The sequence below is a fragment of the Notamacropus eugenii genome, chromosome 7 (genome assembly GCF_028372415.1).
Source record: "Notamacropus eugenii isolate mMacEug1 chromosome 7, mMacEug1.pri_v2, whole genome shotgun sequence".
In the NCBI taxonomy this organism is placed as follows: Eukaryota; Metazoa; Chordata; class Mammalia; order Diprotodontia; family Macropodidae; genus Notamacropus; species Notamacropus eugenii.
Genome location: NC_092878.1, coordinates 65,414,275 through 65,436,032, shown reverse-complemented (window position 1 = coordinate 65,436,032; position 21,758 = coordinate 65,414,275). Strand labels below are relative to the sequence as shown.

Below are 21,758 nucleotides of genomic sequence, written 5' to 3'. Positions count from 1 at the left end.
CTACCTTTGGTGTGATGGCTGTGGAGTCCTTTTCGGGGGTCTTTCCACCTTTGGTGTTCACCTGTTCCACCCAGCTCTCACCTGTGGCTCCAAGAAGCTGCAACATGCATAGCTGCCATACCTTGGGAAGCCATTTCAACAGAAGGACCAAACCAGGTTGAGAGTAATCAAGGGATCTCAAACCCATTGGTGAGTTAGGGGGGTGTGAAGCATGTGGAAGCATTTCTCTGGTGGAATGGGTGGATGAGAACAATTTGTTCCAACGGCCCTGAAGGCAGCTGAAGCAGGTGATGTAGAGTGCTTAGAGCTTGGTTAGATGCTGAAAATGCCAAGGTCATCCACTGCATCCTGAGCCATCACCAGCCATCTTGACTCTGTCCTGCCACTGGAGTATGATGACTCTGGAGGAGAGAATGAGACTGACAACTTCTTGGAACTCTGCCTCACTTTAATCCAATTTACGCACAAATCAAGACATCACCCATACCATTTTACTATTATGCCTCAAAATCCTGTGGTGACAGGCAAGTGAAGAAGCAGGAATTGCGGATACACTGGGAGCTTCAGTTACAATCCTGCACACAGACTGCTCAGTCATAGGGTCATTTCTCACTGGAAGCAGCCCCCTGGGTATCTGAGCAACCTTTTAAGGATCATACTCAGCATGGTGAGCTGTGCTGTATGAACAAAGCAGAATTGAGATAGCACAGTAAACATAGGATTTGCAGATTTGGAGTATCCACCTCAGGTATTCACATGAACTCTCAGTGCCCAACCTGTGGTGGAGCATTTCAAGCTTGTATTGATCTGATCAGCCACAGTCGGATACATTGAAACTTCACTTTATCATCGTGATGTCATTTTGGTCCTCTTTGAAAATGAAGGACAACAACCAACCAACTAACCAGATCCATCAATGAGATCACCCAGTGACACAGTATACAGGGGGAAGAGAAGTGGGCCTTGGATAGAATCTGGGAGGACAACTCCAGTTAGAGAGTATGATCTGAAGGAGAATCCAGCCAAGGAGAGAAAGGACGAATCATAGGTAGGAGGTAGATCAGAAAAAGGTGGTATTATTCACTCATTTCAGTTGTATCTGACTCTTCATTCCACATGTACATGTTTGGATTAGATAAGTTTCTTGGTTAGAAGCAAACATGGATGTTATTCTGAAAACAGTATGCGGTGGGGATATGCTTGTCAATAGTGTTCACTACTGTCTGTGAGAATGAACTGTGCAGGATCCAAGTGGAAGATTTATTTTTTTCTTAAATAAAATTTTATTTATTTTTTTTTATTTATACATCACCTAAATTTTGCCCCTGCCCCTTCAAGAGAGTCATCTCTTATAACAAAGGTTTTGTTTTTTAACAAAAAAGAGGGGGGAAAAGTCACAAATCCAATCGATACATTAAAAATATCTAGCAATACATGCAATGTTCCACACCTCAGCAGAGCAGTTGGGAGGAGGGGTGATGTCCTCTCACATATCTTCTTTGGGGCCAAGCTGCTTCTTTGTAATTTTCAAATACTCATTTTCGATGCTTTGTAGTGGTCCTTTTCATTTACGTTTTCCCCCCCTTTTTCTTTTAAGACAGTACTTTGTCCCTGTAATTAGTGTTTCTTGGTTTTTACTTTTAGGCAACCCTATACTTACAGGCTCCCTTCCCTTCCCCCAAATCTCCTTCTTTCATTTGTCAACCTTTTCCCTGGTTTTAGAGTTTTGTTGGACTTATTAATCCCTTTTCCTCTCTTTCCTTTATTTAATTGCTCCCTCTTTTTTCTCTTTCTTTGTTTCTCCCTTAGGTAAGTGGTTAATTCAGAATCATCCCTCCTTGTATCCCCTCCGACTTCTTTCCTTTGTTTAAACCTTGTTCTCTTTATGAATTTTCCCTTTCATTTGTTCTAATTTTTATTCTTTAATTCATGGTCTTTAAAAATTTCTTTGTATTCCTCATGGAATTAAAGCATCTTAAGTATCAAGTTTACATTCCCTATTCTGATCAGTTTCTATGTTATGACCTTGTAGGAATTGCTGTCTTGCCTTTTTTCTTTCTTTCTTTTGGGCTTTTCTTAGAAGGTATCAGTTACTGGGGCACAGAATGAGGTGGAAACATTGCTCCTTAATAGAAATTCTCTCATGTCAAAAATAATTCAATCCACTTTTTACCTCCTGCTTTTTTCTTGATCATTTTCTTTCCCACTTGCTATGGAATCTCCTCCTTGAGTCTAAGCCCTCCCACCCTTCTAGATGACAGTTATTTCCATGAGTGTTGATTTCCCTTTTCCTCAGATGGTATGTTGTCTCTGGAGTCACAACCTTGTCTCAGAGGCAGTGGTTTCTCTGGATACCAATTGCCTAAAGGTTAAGCCATTGTAGGTCTCTTTCTCCCATTATAGCATATATCTCTCCTCCCTGGTAGTGCTCACCTGGATACCCTCTCACCAGTGAATGGGGATTTCCCCTTTTCCTTTCCCTTGTTTTTCCTTTGCCACATCACTCATTGCCACTCACGTCACACTTCTTCTAGCTGGTCCTATAGTAGTTATCTTTATTTCATTGCTTATCATGGATTTTACTCTTCGTTGTCACCTCATTCCACTTTACGTCTCATTTTACAATTCCATTCAAATTTACAAATCAAGCCCCACAAAATGCATTCACTAACTCACTGTTAAGGGGAGGTGCTGGATTTAATCCATGATGCTTCAGGCCTGCTCCTCCGCTGTCACTTCTGGTTTCTTCTTTATTCTCTTGTTTACTCTTTGAAAGAAATCTCTTAATGGTTCCTTTCTTTAATTGTTCTTAGACTAATATATGTTTCAATTCTTCTTCTTTTAATGATTCCTCTAGAAAATATATATTTTTTCAGTACATGTGTTTTCCCTGTTATACTTATCCACTTTTTTTGCATTTCTGGTGTTTGCAAATCAAAATTTTTTTTTTTGTAAGAACGCTTCAAATGCCTTTGTTTTATTGAACATCTATCTTTTTTCATTGATAATTAATTTCAGTTTTACAGGGTATTTCCTTAGGGTTTCACTTAGGGCTTCTTTGATTTTGGGGAATATATTATTCCATTCCCTTCCATCGTTTCTAGTGGATACAGAGTAGTCTTATATTATTTGGATTTCATTCTCTTTATATTTGAAGATCTTTTTTCTAGTCACTTGCAGAGTTTTTTGTTTCTCTTTGCAATAGTTAAGTCTAACTACTTTGTATCCTAGAGTTTGAACATTTGACACAAAGTATTTCCTGAGGCAATCTGGATTTTTTCAAGTCATGCTTTATTTTTTATATTTCAAAGTTCTGGGCAGTTTTCTTGAACTATTTCTCCCTTTTTGGTTGTTTGACTTGTCCTGTTCTACTTGAATTATTTGTCAGAATCATTGTGTTTTGCTTAGAGATCATGTGTTTGCTTACTATTATTACTTTTTGCTTCTTTAAATCCAAATTGTCCTTCATTTCAATAAATTTGAATATATGAAAAACATAATTTTTGTTCTCTCTTGTGCGTCCTGTGATAGCATAACCACTGCTGACTCGAATTTTTATATTCTGCTTATTTTCTACTGTGCAGGAAATAAACTGTCCTAATTGTTTTATCTAACATCCCTCAAGGTCCAGATTTCTCTCTTGAACCATTTTAGAAAATCCTGGAGATCATTGTTAATTTTAGGCTTTTGCTTTCTATACTCCTGTAGCTCACTGTCCTTCACCTCTCATTATAATTTCATCCCAGGACATTTACCCTACCCGGGTCTGGATTTAGAACCTTTAACCTATCTCAGCCATCTCCCATTTTGGAGAAATTTGCTTTTCACTGCCCTCAGCTTCTAACCTAAGTAGCTTCTTGGGGGCTAACATGAGGAGGACAGGACCTAGATGAATTCAAATAAACTTTCCTTCATGCCCAGTGTACACTTGCCCCCAGTCCTAGTTCTCTCAATTCTTTAGTTCTCTATCCGGGCTAAGACAGTAACTGCTGTTTTTTTGCAGACTTGGGAGATGGCAGAGTGGGCACTGGTACTCTTGGCAGAGTTTCTGCTGCCTTGGGTTTCCCTAACCTATGTACCTTCCTAGGCTGAAGGGAGGGTGGTGGTCTAATTTGACCACTTTGTTTCCTCCACAGGTAACTGGGAAGGGTTGGTGTCTGGTACTCAGTGCAGCAGGATTCTGGGGAAGGGCAGAGACTTCAGCTGGAAAGAAATCCCTGAAAGGGGTCAAAACAGAAACTAATGGGTCTGTATGTATTTCTTGTTGGAGTGTGAAGGCTTGTGAGAGAGGGATGCTGAGTACATTAGGGATGCACATTTACTGCTTAAAAATTCAGAAGAATATTACCTTGAGCTTCTTGCTTTCTTGTTTCTTTTTGGACATCTAGTTGACTAGAATGTGGGCTGGAGTCAGAAAGACCTAAGTTTAAATCCGATCTCAGATGCTTGCTAGCTGTGTGACCCTGGGCAAATTACTAAACCTCTCTGTCTCAGTTTCCTCAACTATAAAGTGGGGATAATAACAGCATTCTCCTCACAGGGCTATGAGGATAAAATGTGATAATATTTATAAAATGCTTACCATAGTGTCTGTATTGTAGTAGGTGCTACATATAGATATAGATATCTATATCTATATGTAGCACCTACTATATTCCCTTCCTTCCTCTTTGCCCCCTCTGCCCCTCATGTTGTCTTAAGGAAATAGTTGTGATTGCTCTACCTTTGCTAATTAATCTCTCTCTCTCTCTCTCTCTCTCTCTCTCTCTCTCTCTCTCTCTCTCTCTCTCTCTCTCTCTAACTAGAGATACTGTCTATTTCTCCATCTTGTTGGTTATGTCACAAAAGACAGTAGGTGATGAAGTCCCCAGATGCTCCCATCTCCAGATGTCATTGTGTTGATTCTAACATAGCCTGGAATACTTCAAAGTCGCCTCAAGGATATTCATGACCAGTCAAAGAAGATTGATCTGATAATGTATGAATGAAAAATCAATTTAGGACATTGCAGATAGCTGGACAGCCCTTTTAATTAGTTTATCAGTTCATATATTATGGACAAACATTTTAGACTGATAATGAAACAGGCCAAGAACTGAAGAGGATAATGAGATAAAGCTAGATTATATTTAGGAAATTGCAAACTGAATCTGTAAATACCACAATGTCTAGAGAATATAAATTTCTGATGATCCAAAAGGCAATAAAGATAGATGTATGAAGTCTACAAGTATGACACATGATACCAAAAGAGTACTTATAGAAGAGAAGTGATATCAAACAGATCATGAGGGCCATGTCTTCATGGAGAAGGATGTCAGGGAAAACAGATAAACAACCTAAGTTCTCTTATCATACCTACAAAATGAAAAAGACCTATTGGAAAACTTCCAGTGTGTTGATTATATCCTTTTGGGAGGGCTTAATGGACATTTATCACACAGGATATGGAGATGGAAATTAAGCAGTAACCTGCTGCTGCTGCTGCTGCTACTACTACTACTACTACTACTACTACTAATTATTATTATAATCCTAACTACCATTTCTATAGATTATCTGCCAGGTATTGTGCGAAGTGTTTTACAGTGATTTTCTCATTTGGTCCTCACAACAGCTCTGGGTAGTAGGTGCTGTTATTGTCATACCTGTTTTACACTTGAGGGAACTGAGGCAAACAGGTTAAGTAATTTGCCCAGGATCACACAGATTTTAAGTGTGTCAGGCCAGACTGATCTCATTTCAGTGATTTAAGAGACATTTGGAAGTAATAGCTTAAAAACTGGAGTAGACTGTTTTAGTTTAGACTTAATTCTGATTCTTTGAATATTCTTTGATATTCTTTGATATTCTCTGAATATCTTTATTCTTTTATCTTTATATATTTTCATTTCTTGAGTTCCAAATTTGGATCAAAATCATTATAGTCCAATCTGTGGAAGAAAGTGTCATAGAACAGCAGAGTTGGATCTCCTGGAGCTATTTTAGTCCATGATAATACTTCTTTCACACTTTATTTATTTCTTGTAATAAAGTTAATGCTGTTAAAGCTAACGAGTTAGTAGTGGCCAACTAATTAGAGATGTGCTATAAATACCGTTAATGATTTTTTAATAACTTAGTTTCTTCTTGTAAGTATGTGTTGTGAACTGTCAGCTAGAAAGTTAAAAGAAAAAATCCAACGATCCTGTCCTGATTGAGAGATTCTTCCTAAATTTTTATTTAATGATATTTGCTGATCCCATTATATGATATGTAAAATTACCTTGGGAGTAGTTAACAGAACTTTTTGTTTACTTTGAGATTAATAACTCTCTCTTTAATTATTATTTGTAACTGATATTGTTATTTTGTAACATTTTGATTTGCTTCTTCAAGAAATTTTTAATGAATGTGCAACTATATTTGAACAGCATCATTTTCTTAATTGATTATTGGTTGATTACATCTTACCATGAGGAGGTGTCCATGGTGTGTTAGATTAGTATAACTATGGCTTCTTTTTAAATACTTGTGTTAATAGAGTGAGGGATCCATAAGGTAATTTTAAAAAACAAACAGATCAACAAATCTGCCTAGTGGCTGGTTTCAGTTTCTACCCATTCAAACCTATAAGAGCTGTGGATTAACAAAAAAATTTATTGATTTTCTTTTGTCTTTTTTACTTTTCTGTTGGGGCCTTTCTCAGTCCCCTTCTTTTTTATAATCTCTCCCTTTTCAGATTACTTTTCATTACTTTGTACATATCTTTTATATACCTAGTTAATTTTCTTACTGTCTCCCCAACCCCATTATTACACAAACTCCTTGAGAGTAGGGATTCTTTTTTTCATATTCTTTGTATCACTTTTACTTAGAACATTGCTTGGCACATAGTAAGTGCATAATAAAGGCTTGCTGACTGACTGACTTTCCCAAATTGTTCCCTGGTTCTGCCCTCTTGTACCAAGTGAAACCAAGCACCTCCCATTTGAAAGGCCACCAGATGCTTAAAGACGGCTGTCATTTTCTCTCCATTAATTTTTCTTTTTTCCCAGGCTAGCCATCTTACTAGTTCATTCAGCTGAGGTTTAAATGACATGATTACAAGGCACATCACTGTCATGATCCATCTCTCCTGGGTGCTCTCCAGTTTCTCAATATCCTTTGAAAAATCTGACACGTGGAACAGAACAAGATTATGCCTTTCTTTTTATTCCCAGTGCTTAGTACAGGTCTTTACACATATCAAGGATTTAATAAATGCTTGTTCAGTGATGGATTTATTGATATTTTTTAAAAAAAACATTATTTCCCAATGATTTACCACCCTCCCCCCAACAAAATTATCTCCCTTTATTAAAAAAAAAAAGTACGGGTTCATAAAAACAAAGCAGCACTGGCCACATCTGAGAGCATTTACCTCAGTCATAACTGAGGTCTTTCTTGCTCAAAGTTCCAAAGAGTTCCAGTGTTCTTTTCTTTTACCCTATTGTGATGGACTTGTAAATTTTGTTGTTGTTTTTAATAATCCTACTTTGTTCTGTAACAATTCTTACTCATCTTCTCCAGTTTCTCGGATATTGTTTTGTTTCTTACAGCACAGTATTCCATTACATTCACATAACCACAAATTTTTTTTCAGATACTCCTCAGCTGATGAGCATTGTGGTTGTTGAGACTGGATCTCTCCATCTCACCCAGACAAGAAAGTCCAACTGCCACTGAGAAGCCAGTTCCCATTGTTGATCAGCATGGAAGCTTTAACCTGCTCTTTTTCTATCCTGGGCTGGTTCTTCTCTCCTAAAGTCCTAAAGTGCCTCCCCTTCCATTTTGGGTTTAGTTGGGATTTGGCTTAATGGGAACATCTGATAGACTTTTTAGCCCTACTGCAGCTTAGAACTCCTGTGTTCAAACAGTCTACCAGCAGTAGCCTCTCCTAATAGCAGGGACTGCTGGCATGTGGTACCATACCTGCTGAGTTATCTACTTACTTTCCAGTTCTTTGCCACTACAAAAAGTCCTGCTATACACATACACCACACACATGCATGCATCCACACACACACACTCCTATACACACATCTAGTTCACATCAGTCTATCTTTTCCACAAGTATATAGCATGAGAGTCTTTATCAGCTGCTTTGCCAATCTACATAAGCCATATGGCATTTTCCTGATCCAAACAAGTAGCTGTCAAAAGAGGAAATGAGATCAGTCTGGCTTGATACATTGTTGTTGAGGAAGCCAGACTGATCCTAATCTATTTTTGAGATCTTCACTAACCCTACCTTTAATACTGTGTTATAGATTTTTTTTTTGCCAGGATTTGAAATCAAGTTCATTCACACAGGTGTGTATACAGGATGTGGGACACCATAATGTCTTAAAATAAATGGCATCTTTTACGTTTGTGTTTTTATAAGTAAAGCGTAGTTGTTAATTTCAACGACTGCATTTTGTGAAATCTTAGATTCTTTAATTTGATGAACATTGTACACGAGAGAGAGAGAGAGAGAGAGAGAGAGAGAGAGGAGAGAGAAATAGAGAGAGACAGAATATGTGTCTGTTTGGCACATATAGGCCAAACCATAGCCAAAATCTCAAATATCATCTTTTCTCATATCCCAATGTGGACAACACAGAACCTGTACCCACAAGCCCTGGTAATAGCATTGCTTCTTCTTTCCCAGGCCAGTTGACCTATATCCAACCTGTCCCCTTTAGTAAAGGGAAAATTTCTATAGTAAACCAATTGAACAACTGCTCCTGGTAAGACTTCATCTTTAGCTTATGGCTTAAAAAACATTTCTATTTCCATAATTATGTTACTACTTTTTCTATGTGCATTATTCCACTGCATATCTATTAATTTTCAGCATGTTTTCAGTTTTTCAAAATTGTTTTGAAGTATTTTCTTTTTGTTTTAAGTTTTTATTTCACCCCAGTGAAGCTCAAGGTATTAGAAAAGCTAACGAGGCCACTCTTTTAGTCCATCATGCAATCTGGAATGAAGATATTTAGCAACTACTTCTGGAGATAAAACCCTGTGGTATACCCTTCAGTATTATACTCCCTCAGGTAGATGGGGATTAAGTAAACAAGAAACTGTGCCTTAACCTTTCTCTGCTTCAGTTTCTACATTTAAAATGTGGAAATAGCAGCATTTACTATCAGCTTATTTTCCCCAAATTATATGGGGATCAATTAGTCTAATTTCTTGGAGTTATTTATTTATTTTTTTTTGCAGTTATACCATACTTGACTATAAAGTGACTTAAACAGAGATTGTCATCTTCTGAATGTAGTGTTTAGAATTGTATTTGAATGGCATGGGCATTTTAGTGTTTGATTTGTAAATTTTCTTACTTGTTCAATTTAGTAATTACAGTATAGTAGTGAAGAGTGGATAATGTTGAGCTTCTACTTGTTATTTTTGAGTGGGCTCATTTATTCTCTGAAGTTTGAGACTTTCAGGTTTTGAAAAATTTCAGGTATGTCATCAATTACTAAAAAACGAAATCACCACCACTGCCACCTTCACCACAACAAAAAAAGGCAAAACCAGCCTGCTGAATTATTTATTCAGTAAACACTACTACATTAAATCTGTTGTAGTAGTTGAGTGCAAGATGCTTCTTTAAGAATTTAACTGTGTCTCATTTTTAATTTAACAATATTTTACTGTACCCTCAATATGTGTGGGATATATTAGGTATATATATGCCCTTGAGTAGTTTGCAGTTTGACTAAATTATATTACCATTATTCTGAAAGGAAGTTTTCAAGGAACAGAAAACTATTTTTTAATTTGCTCAATTACTCTTTTTTCTTGAAAGGATGGGGAAGATGTAGGTCCCATGTGTCAAACGGTATAAAATAGCCTAATATATACATTTAGAAATAGCATTTTAAAGATTTCTTCCCTTTCTCAAAATTGTGTTATTTGCGGATAATTTTGAGAATATGTGGAGGACTAATCGAGGTCTATCTTTTAATAAAAAAGACATATCTCTTAATCTTAATGCTGCATATAATCATGAAAGGGACCATAGGCCATCTATTCTAGCCCATACCAGGATAATCTCTTGTGTAGCCTCCCCAACAAAATACCTTTGCTAAAATATCTCCATTGAGTGGAACTCCTTCTTTCCTGCTGCAGCAGTTTTGACAAGTCTAGTTGTTATGTTTTTGCTTACATCAAATTATGTGTGTGTGTGTGTTTCTGTGTGTGTGTATGCAACTTCTACTCTAGTTTCAGAACTAAAACTTCTAGTTCTCCATCTGGAGAAAAATAGCAGCATTTACATGAAAATAGCAATGTTTACTATCAGCTCACTTTCCAAAAAATTGCATGGGGAACAATGAGTCTAAATTCTTGGAGTTATTATTATTATTACCATTAGCAATTATACTATACACAACTACATAGTGGTTAAACAGTGATTATTATTATTCTTTTTTTTATTAATTTATTTAACTTTTAACATTCATTTTCATAAAATTTTGGGTTCCAAATTTTCTCTCCATTTGTCCCCTCCCCCCACCCCAAAACACCGAGCATTCTAATTGCCCCCATCACCAATCTGCCCTCTCTTCTATCATCCCTCCCTTCCCTTGTCCCCATCTTCTCTTTTGTCCTGTAGGGACAGATAACTTTCTATACCCCATTACCTGTATTTCTTATTTCCTAGTAGCAAGAACAGAACTCGACAGTTGTTCCTAAAACTTTGAGTTCCAACTTCTCTTCATCCCTCCCTCCTCACCCATTCCCTTTGGAAGGCAAGCAATTCAATATAGGCCATATCTGTGTAGTTTTGCAAATGACTTCCATGATAGTCATGTTGTGTAAGACTAACTATATTTCCCTCCATCCTATCCTGCCCCCCATTGCTTCTATTCTCTCTTTTGATCCTGTCCCTCCCCAAGAGTGCTGACTTCAAATTACTTCCTCCTCCCATTGCCCTCTCTTCCATCATCCCCCCCACCCTACTTATCCCCTTCTCCCCCACTTTCCTGTATGTTAAGATAGGTTTTCATACCAAAATGAGTGTGCATTTTATTCCTTCCTTTAGTGGAATATGAGAGTAAACTTCATGTTTTTCTCTCACCTCCCCTCTTTTTCCCTCCACTAAAAAGTCTTTTGCTTGCCTCTTTTATGAGAGATAAGTTGCCCCATTCCATTTCTCCCTTTCTTCTCCCAATATATTTCTCTCACTGCTTAATTTCATTTTTTTAAGATATGATCCCACTATTCCATTCACTCTGTGCGCGTGCGCGCATGTGTGTGTGTGTGTGTGTGTGTGTGTGTGTGTGTGTGTATAATCCCACCAACTACCCAGATACTGAAAAGTTTCAAGAGTTACAAATATTGTCTTTCCATGTAGGAATGTAAACAGTTCAACTTTAGTAAGTCTCTTATGACTTCTCTTTGCTGTTTACCTTTTCATGCTTCTCTTCATTCTTGTATTTGAAAGTCAGATTTTCTTTTCAGCTCTGGTCTTTTCATCAAGAATGCTTGAAAGTCCCCAATTTCATTGAAAGACCATTTTTCCCCCTGAAGTATTATACTCAGTTTTGCTGGGTAGGTGATTCTTGGTTTTAGTCCTAGTTCCTTTGACTTCTGGAATATCATATTCCATGCCCTTTGATCCCTTAATGTAGAAGCTGCTGGATCTTGTGTTATCCTGATTGTATTTCCACAATACTTGAATTGTTTCTTTCTAGCTGCTTGAAATATTTTCTCCTTGACCAGGGAACTCTGGAATTTGGCCACAATGTTCGTAGGAGTTTCTCTTTTTGGATCTCTTTCAGGCGGTGATCAGTGGAATGCTTATTTTGCCCTCTGGTTCTAGAATCTCAGGGCAGTTTTCCTTGATAATTTCATGGAAGATGATGTCTAGGCTCTTTTTTTGATCATGGCTTTCAGGTAGTCCCATAATTTTTAAATTGTCTCTCCTGGATCTATTTTCCAGATCAGTTGTTTTTCCAATGAGATATTTCACATTATCTTCGATTTTTTCATTCTCTGATGATTTTTTGTACTTTTTTTAGGTTTGTAAAGAACTTTTTTTAAAAAAGCCTTATTTTTTTTAAAAGATCACTACCACTACTCCCCCTACTCTTCAATGCCTCCCCTCCCCAAAACAAAACAAATTCACATATTGACTATGTCTGAAAATATGTTTCATTATCTTCAATCTATCACCACTGCTCCACGAGGTGAAAAACATGACTGATAATCACATCTCTGGAGCTGTAATTGGTTACTTCTTTGGTCACAGTTTTTAACTCTTTCGTAATTGTTGTTCCTTACTCACTGTAATTGTATTATTTTTAACATTGTACACTCTGCAGATTGTACTATATTTGTAATATTGTACTTACTGTAAAATTTTTTTCTCCTAGTTTTACTCAGTTCATTCTGTATTAGGTCATACAATTGCTCCTAGGTTTTTCTGAAACCATCCTTTTTTTCATTTCTCACAGCATATTATTTTTCCGTTACATTCACTTGCCATAATTTGTCTGGCATTCCCCAGTTGATGGTCCTCTGTCCTTTTATGTGCATGTACCTAGTAGTAGTTTCACTGAGTTAAATGTATGCATGGTGATTTTTCCTATAGATTTTGAGTGTTTTCCAGCATGGTTAGACCAGTTCATAGTTCCAGCAGCAGTGCATTTGCATGTCTGTCTTCCAACAGTCAGTTCTTATTTTCTCCTTCTCTCCATCTTTGTTAATCTGATGGATGTAAGGTAGAGCCTCAGAGCTGTTTTAATTTTTATTCTCTTATTATTAACCTTTGGAGCATTTTGACATGTGGTTGTTGATAGCTTGCTTTTTTCTTTTGAAATCTACCTATTTATATCTTTGACCATTTATTTATTGGGGAAGGGCTCTTATAGATTCCTTGTAGGTGTTGGAAAGGATACCTTTATCAGAGAACTTCAGTGCAAATATTTTCCCCTAGTTTACCTGTTTTCCTTTTCATCCAACTGAATTTATTTTCTTTTAAAGAAACTTTCCAATTTTATGCAATCAAAATTGTCCATTTTGTTTCCTTTGTGACTTTTTTTGGTAAACAAAACAAAGCTGTTACTTTATCCATAGTTGTAGAAGGTATCACCTTCCTTGCTACTTTAGTTTGTTTGTGATGTAATCTTCTATATTGAGATGATAGGTCCATTTTTCGTTTATTGTGATATATGCTATTAGAGGTAGGTCAGATCCAAATTTCTGCCAGATTGCCTTCCAGTTTTCCCAATAATTTTTGTCAGATGGTATATCCTTAACTCAATAATTTATATTCTTGGGTTTATTGAACAATATGCTACTGTATTCTATTGATTCTGGGATTTGTGCACTTTGTCTCTCTGGTAATTTTTCTATTATTAAACCAATATTAAATAATTTTGTTGATTACTAGTTGGTAGTATAGTTTGAGACCCTGCACTATTAGACCTCTTCCTCCTAACTTTTTTTCTATTATTGTCTTAGATATTCTCTACCTTTTGTCCTTCATGTGTATCATGATATTTTTTTCTAAGTCTAGAAAGTTACCTTTTGGTAGTTTGATTGATTTTGCCCTAAATCTATATTAATTTACGTAGTGTCATCTTTTTAAAAAATACATTGGTATTATCTAATTTCCTATTAAATGTCATCTTATTCAATTCCTTTCTTTGTTTGAACTTGTCGAGTTTCTTTTGGATCATGTTTTCTATTCTTTCCTCTCCTTGACTTTTAAATTCCTTCATACCCTGGCTGTTTCCTCCTGTTCCAGTCATCTTACACCATATTCCCCCTACTTTTACTCAGTGATGCAATGATACTTGTCTCCTTGTCTTCTTCTTGGAGTGTCTCCAAACTCCAGGCATTTTCATTGGTTCTCTCTCACAGCTGGCATATGCCAGAATATTCTCCCTCTGTCGGCTGTTATTTTTTTTTTTTATTTCCGTCAGCTCCCAGATTTGCAGGAAGTTTTCCCCAGATTCTTTCATTCTAGTGCCTTCTCTCTAACCAAGGTTATTTTCAATTTATCCTATGACTTGTTTGTACACAATTATTTACATATTGTCCACCCTGTTATAATGGGGGCTCCATGAGGGCAGGAACTATTTTTTTTTTTTTGTTTTACTTCATATCCCTAACTCTTAACATACTGCCTGGAAAATGGTAGATATTTAATTCATGCTTATTGATTTGACTTCTACTTTAGTGCAATCTTAAAATTTCACAAGAATGCCCTTTATACTGTAATCAAAGTCACTCATAAAAATAATGAAAAGCCCTGGAAAAATGACAGATCCTAGTGGCATTCTGTTAAACCCCTTCTTCCAAGTAGAAATTGATCAAATAATTTATATTTATTTGAGTTCAGCCATTTTTCAGTTTTGAAATTCATATAACTATACTGTCATCCTCACTATATCTTTCCTTTTTTTTTTCTTAGAGTTAATTTTAGAGAATTGGTTAAATAATTGAGTAAAATTGAAAATAGAACATATATTTTCCTTGACTGCCAGTCTTGTTAGATTCTTTACAGTGGGACAAGTTTTTATTTTACATATACTTCATATATTCATTTGAAGGAAGCAAGGGATGCAGTTGACCTAAAGTAGAGGTGTCAAACACACAGCTAGTGGATGATCCTCCCAGTTGCAACCCAATCAGATGAAAAAGTAATTGGGACATATTTAAGAAAGTAAATAAAAATAAAATAGAAAATCAGAATGCTAATATGTGGTTTTTGAAGTAAAAGTGCAAGCTGCAGTTATGGTAATAAATGGTTTAGTGATCCATTTCTGTTTGAATTTGACATCACCGATCTACTGGACTAAGAGTATTTAAAACAACAACAAAAAAGCCAAACTGAACCAATAGGTAACTGGTGTTCTGAGACTCGACAGAATTTTCAGTATCCTTTGGGGCATCTTTTTGACCCAGCATCGATCAATTGTTAAATGCAGAATTGGAGGGTAAATGTGTCTGTTTTTACCAATTACATTCTTTTAATTTTTTATAAGGAAAATCACCTTTATTGAATTTTGTGTTACAAAATTATTTCATTTCATTGCATTCCATTCCTAAACCTGAATAACTGGCCTGGCCTAAGTTAGGCCTGTCTTGAAATACTATGTTCAAAAAAGGAAGTGAGGTTAGTCTGGCAAAGTATGTTATTGATGAAATGATTCTGACTCTTTATAGTCACTCTTTCCTTTTCTAGTTTCTTATTTACCATCTCTTCAGTAAAATATTCTAGAATTTTGCCCAAAATAGAAGTTTACTGACTTTTTTTTTTTGAAAATTGGGACAGCATTAGTCTAGTATTGTGCTATATCTTGCATTCTCTAAGATCCTTCACAGATCAGCAGCAGAGGCAGAACAACCATGGAGAGTTGTTCTTTCAAGATCCAGGCTTGGTTATTTGGATTCAGTAGGGACAGATAAAATGCTCTCTTACCATTTCTTTATTTGTTTGTAGGCATTTGGGTAGCTAGATGGCATGCATAGTGGATAGACACAGGACCTGGAGTCAGGAAGACTCATCTCGAGTTCAAATCCAGCAGCAGATATTAGCCGTATGACATTGGGCAAGTCACTTAACCCTGTTTGCCTCAGTTTTCTCATCTGGAAAATGATCTAGAGAAAAAAATGGCAAACCACTCCAGTGTCCTTGCCAAGAAAACCCCAGATGGAGTCACAAATAGTTGGAAATGACTGAACAGCAACAAAAAATCTAGTTGTTTGTGTTCTGTCATTCCATGAATTCTTCTTATTGAAAGAGTAAAACAGAAGCAAATAAGATCTTACTTCAATGTAGTTTCATTCAAAAACATTTATCAAATAAATGTATCCTCAAGATACTGTGCTATTGTCTGGAGATATAATGGCAAAATAGAAAAAAAGCATCCAGTTCTCGTAGAGCTTATATTCTTTTGGGCGATGCATGTAAACATCAATAAATGCAAGAAAATTTAAACGTGAATTCTCACTGTCTTCCATTATGCCTTACTTTATCCATCTACCCCCAGAAACGGATCTCTCTCTCTTTCTCTTTTTTGGTCTTTCTCTTGTCCCTAACGTAGCTTTAAACAATTCCTTTATGTTATTCGTAGAACTCATCACCGTTTTGGGCTCTAGTGTAATCAACACGATTGCTCAGTGTGTGTTCCCTTCTAAATATCTTATTTTGTGTGGTCTTTGTTATGTATTCTTTCTTTATATGCTCGTATATTTGTATGCTGTTTTCAGCTTCAGTTATTTGTTCTTGCATATCTGTGCATATCTACATGCATTAAAATTTCAATTGATCAGTAAGTTCTCTCTGTGGTCCCTTTAGGAAGCTCTCATGTTTCTTCCTCAATAGAATAATTTCTGATTGAATCTTCAGCATTCTGTTATTCAGTTTCCCATTTCTTTTAGACCATCTTTCTATTTAAATATTTATCTATTGTATTCTACCTTTTAAAAAAATTCTTTAGAATCTATTCTATTAGAATCTAGTTTTTGAGTCAGGCTAAAACTCGGCTTTTGTTTCCACCTCTGTCATGATGTATCTGTTTTGTAACAGTCATTTATCTTTATGGATCTTGTCTACCATTTCTCCTACAGAAATCTTTTCCTCCATGTTGTTAAAAGTAACTTTAGGATCCTTTCCCCTTCCTCTCCCCACCGCTTATTCTCTTTTTTAAGAATGGAACTGTCTTTAAAGCATATCCCAACTCTTCAACTTTATACTTTTGAAAAGGGTGCATGCACCAGCGAAAGTCTACATAATTGAACTTGTTCCTTACTATAATGTCCTACTTCTGTGCCAGATTTATGATTCATTTCCTCAAATTCTTCTCATATAAATCATCCCTCTATCCAGTAGATTTTAGTAAAGGAGACTTACAATTTCTGGCAGCAATGCCCTGATCTTGAATTGCTACCATAAGCATCTCTGATTTCATAAATATAGTCTGTGCAACTCAAGTATTTAGTTAATAGTTCTTTGTTGATATACTGTTAGCTTTCATTGGGATGTCACCCATTGGGGAACTTTTTTGTTCTACCCTTGTATCTTTGATATTTCATAGGAGCCATCCAGAGGTAAGCCACTCACTGGCGTGTACTTCTTATCATCCTTTACAGTTGTCAGGTGAAGTGATGTCTACTTATTCCAAAAATAGTTCTGAATGATTCTGATCTTTTTATCTGTTTGATTTTGTTAATGTTACATAGGTTTTTGTTAGAATACCTTTCAAATCTGTTACCGTTCATTTTACATTTCTGAAGTAGACATTAAAATTTATTTGGTATCGGTAGTAATTGCTTTAAACATGTGCTTCCCACTGAGCTATGCATTCAGGATTCCTGGGCCTACAGTATTCAACTACAACCTTCTTGATGTAAGGATATGTGTCCCTTGATGTGACTTGCAGATTGAAGTTCAAAGTTTTGCTTTTCCGTTTTTGGCAAATGTTTAGGATGCTGTACTTCACCAAGTCCAAAAGATAGAACACAAGACGGAGCTGTTTGTTTGTTTGTTTGTTTTTGGAGCTTGATGTGTGTCAAGTATCAAGTAGATAAATGAAATGTTTTGATTCGAGTCCTTTAATTTGGAAGCCATACTTCATTCTATTTAGGAAAGATGATAATGAATGTAAGGTTAGACAGAATAACAATAGATTTTACTTGGTCCTTTATTGTTGTTATTATAGAAAATTGTTCTTTACATCTTGTTCATTGCAGTTTAACTAGCAAGTGTCTTAGGACAATTTACTTTCTTGTTATTCACTTATATTCAGTGTTCTGTATATTTTCACACATGTATGTAAAATGACTGATTTTAGTAGTTTAATTAGTGCTTAAAGAATGTTTACCTTTTGTACACTCACTGAAAGCATCTTTAGAACAACTTGCGTAGTAGATAGGATGCCAAGGTTGATAATATGTCTCATCCGGGTTTCTTCATGATTTTGAAGGTCTTTGTATTTCAAAATCTTTATGTTCCATGAAGCCGGTAGAATAATAAGTGTTTTGCATGTCAGCGTTTATTAAAAACACTGTTCTTCAATTTCTATGGATCAATGCTGTATACAGTCAATTATGGGTAACAGTTCAGTGTATAATTATGTTCCAATTCCAGTACAATTTATTGGTTGAGTTCTTAAGGGATTTTTATCTCTCAGTCCATGTAGACAGCAAACTTCTAAGGGGCAATTCTAGTTACCAGTTTATGTCTTGCTAGGTCCTAGATTTTTATAGCCTTACAGTGAGATGTGTTATACAGTTTCTCACATTTCTGTGCATAATCTAAATTGATCACTAAGAGAATCTTCCTATAATTTCTGGTGTCAGTAACCTTTTCTTGAATTGCCATTCTCATTGGGGCAACTGTTTTGTAGCGGTTAAAGTTCACTACAGAATGGTAATGGAGTCAGGGCCTTCCCTTTTCTCCATTTCCCATTTTTTTTTTTAAAAACAACAGCTTGTTTAAACGTTGTGTTTCAGCTATTATAATGAATATAATGAAGTGATTACATGATTATCCCTATTGATCAGATATGAACTAAAATAACAAATGGTCTTAAGAAGAGGAGATAGCCTATTTGAAAATTTAATTATTTCAGTCTTACTAGGTTGTAAAATTGTAGTTATTTATCTGCCTATTTTGTAAATGAATAATGACATCTTATTTACATAATAAAATGAAAACATATAGAAAGGAAGGGCACAAGTACTTATTACTCTACTATGCTCCAAGCACAGTGCTAAACACTTTACAAAGATCATCTCATTTGGTTCTCACAAATCCTAGGGCAGTAGCTGTCCTTACTGTCATGTTTTAGATTTGAAGAAGCTGAGGCTTATAGACATTAAGTAACTTGCCTTAGATCACACAGTTAGTAAATGGCTGAGACCATATTTGAGCTCAGGTTTTCCTGCGTCTAAGCCCAGCAGTTGTACCCAGTATATTATCTATCTGTTTGAACCTTTGAAGGGTAGGTGGGATTTCTTTTTAATATCTAATTTTGGTACAGTGTCAAGTTCAGCGTCTTACTTGTGAAAATGCTTAATAGTGTTGGTTTCATCATCAATATATGTACATTTTTGCTTATACTTTCCTAGAAATTTTCATAATTTCTATAGGGATTAAGTATCAGTTTTCAGTTGTAGCTGCCACCCCGGCAAAGGTTATCGCAAGTTGATTTGAAGAATAACAAATTGTAGCTATGCTCATTTTTAGTAAGATGGTGCAATTATGTTCACAAATAATATATTCTTTCTTAACTAGGGAAATCTTGGTGCTCATAACTCTGTGGAACATGAAACGCTAAGTTCAACAGTCCTGATTTCTTCATAGAGACTCCTTGGCTTATGAAATACACAAATTCAAAGTAGAAATCAAGGCTTATATGACTTAAAACTGTATCTATTGTGTTTCTCTTTTCAGATTTAAATTTTCAGGTCATTAACTTGTTATCTTTTTAAAAAATAAAATGACTTTTGTTATTTATGTTAAGGTTAGCATGGTTGTATTTAACTTTTCTAGATGTTTTTTAAAATGCTATTACTTTTTAATGTATTCTATTGATTACTTATACTTATCTTTTCAAGACTAAACTTCACTGGCTCTGTGAAGAGGTGAAAGAGAGAGAGAACAGAGAAAAAAAGCTGAAGCAACAGCTGTTATCGTACAGACATCAACTCCAGGACATGACTCATCTGAAGGAATCTGAGCATCAATCTCTCTTTGACCAGATAGAAAGAAAAGATCAACTCCTAGAAGAAATCCATCGAGAAAGGAATGGTATGTTGATGGCTCTAATGGTAAACAGATAGACATCTATATTCATAGACTCTTAGCATGGGAAGGAACCTGAAGAAGCTATTTTCATTATTCCATTGCCTCCACTTGGGAATTTTGAAACAATTCTCTGTTCATTTTATGTTTTTATTAATTATTTGTGCATCTTTACTTTGCTTCATTGATGGATTCAAAATCTTAGTGCTATGGATGCCCCCTCTACCGTGCAGATTGCAAGCCATACATGCCTTCTCATTCTTGTCCATTCTTGCACAGGTTTTTGTTTACGTTGTGCTTTATACTCACAGGACAAACAGCCCAACCCGCTTTCTGACGCTTTGTGGCCTTGATGATGTCTTGTCTGCCACATCTCATATGCCGTTCATCTTAAATAATTATTTATTGAACAACTGCATCTTTTTTCATTCTCCCTTTAGGCACCTACCAATTTGTTTCTTTTTGAACAGCAGTGTTCTGTGATTCATGGCAGTGTGGCATTTCTGGGATAATACTAGCCTTAAAGAGGTATCAATGAGTGTCTTAGAATCTTTGAAAGTGGTGCATAATTTCTGAAATGCAGTCGTCTGACCTCCTTTTTTGGATGTGGTTTATTTGTCTGTCTGTGGTATAAGATAAAAATACTGAAGAGCTAACGTGATTGCCCAACTATTTAGTTAAATGTTGTAATTTGGGCAACAAGCATTTTCTGTCCATTTTGGTTTTTTTCAATGTAGGCTGATTTCTTTGAATGACTATGAATTTCATCGAAGAGGCTTTATATTGTTCCAAATATCAATGTGATTAAGCCAATATTATCTGTATTTAACAGCATTCAGGGAACTTCCTGTCAAAGAGGGATTTCTCTTTGGAATTTATACAAGTCATGGCACTGGACATGAGCTTATATCCCCTGTTTTATACTTAATTTGCTATCAGTACTCAGAATGACATTGAACAAAGTTATTTTGTTGTTTGTATCTATCATAAAATTCTTATGATTTTTACCTCTTATGAGATATACCTTATTTGATGAGGCAATTAAAGTTATTTTTTCCTCAAATACTTTTTTGAAACCAGGAAGAAAAATACAACCCAAGCCCAGACAGAATGGGATCACAAATTTCTTTATACTTCCTTTCAATTAAATATTTTTTACGTACCTACTATGTGCAAAGCATTGTGATGTATTCTGAGAATACAAATTAAAAAATGAAAGTCTCCACCCTCAAATGGCTTATAGTCTACTTTGATATAGGGAATATAATATACAGACAAATATAAAGTAATTTGGGGAGAAAGTATTTATAGCTACGGCGTTGAGGAAAGGCTCTTATTATGAGATAATTCCTAAGATGAGCCTGGAAGATAAAGATTCTGAAAGGTAAAACTAAAGATGGGGGAGCCCATTCCGGTATGGTAACTAGCTTTTGAAAGTGTTTAGAGGATAGGAGATGGAATGCTGAGTTGGTAAACAGTTAATATGCTATTTGGGCCAAAATATAGAGTATATGAAGGGGAGAATGTGAAATAAGGCTAGAAATAAGTGTTGGAGCCTGATTGTGGATGCCCGTAAAAGTCAGACTGAAGAGTTTGTATTTTATGCTAGAGGTAATAGGAAGTCACTAAAGGTTTCTGAGTTAGGGAATGACATATCCAGACCTGTGATTCTGGAAGATTATTTTGGGAGCTGTATGCATGATGGAATGAAAAGATATGACTGGAGACAGGAGTACCAAACAATTAGGATGCTGCTGTAGTAGACAGTGACAGGTGATGAGGGTTAGAATTGGGGTTACAACTGTGTGAGTGGAGAGAAAAGGGCAGATCTGAGGGTTTTAATGGAATGGGAAATAGAATCAGTAAGGTGAGGCAACTGGTTTTGGAAACTGAAGAAAAGAGAAAAGTTGAGGATGACTCTGAAATTGTGAATTTGGATTTACATGAAAATAGTCAGGCCCTCAACAGAAGTAGGAGATTGGCA

The 21,758-nt window shown here is 35.9% G+C and overlaps 1 protein-coding gene across 13 annotated transcripts in view; it reads left to right on the top strand.

Annotated features, from left to right (window-relative positions):
* CEP128 (centrosomal protein 128) overlaps positions 1-21,758 on the top strand; it is a 559,633-nt gene that overhangs the window by 228,916 nt on the left and 308,959 nt on the right. For all 13 annotated transcript variants that reach the window (XM_072623250.1, XM_072623249.1, XM_072623247.1 and 10 more), the window contains one exon: positions 19,588-19,780. In XM_072623250.1, the coding sequence (XP_072479351.1) occupies positions 19,588-19,780 (193 nt within the window). The remainder of the gene's footprint in view (positions 1-19,587; positions 19,781-21,758) is intronic.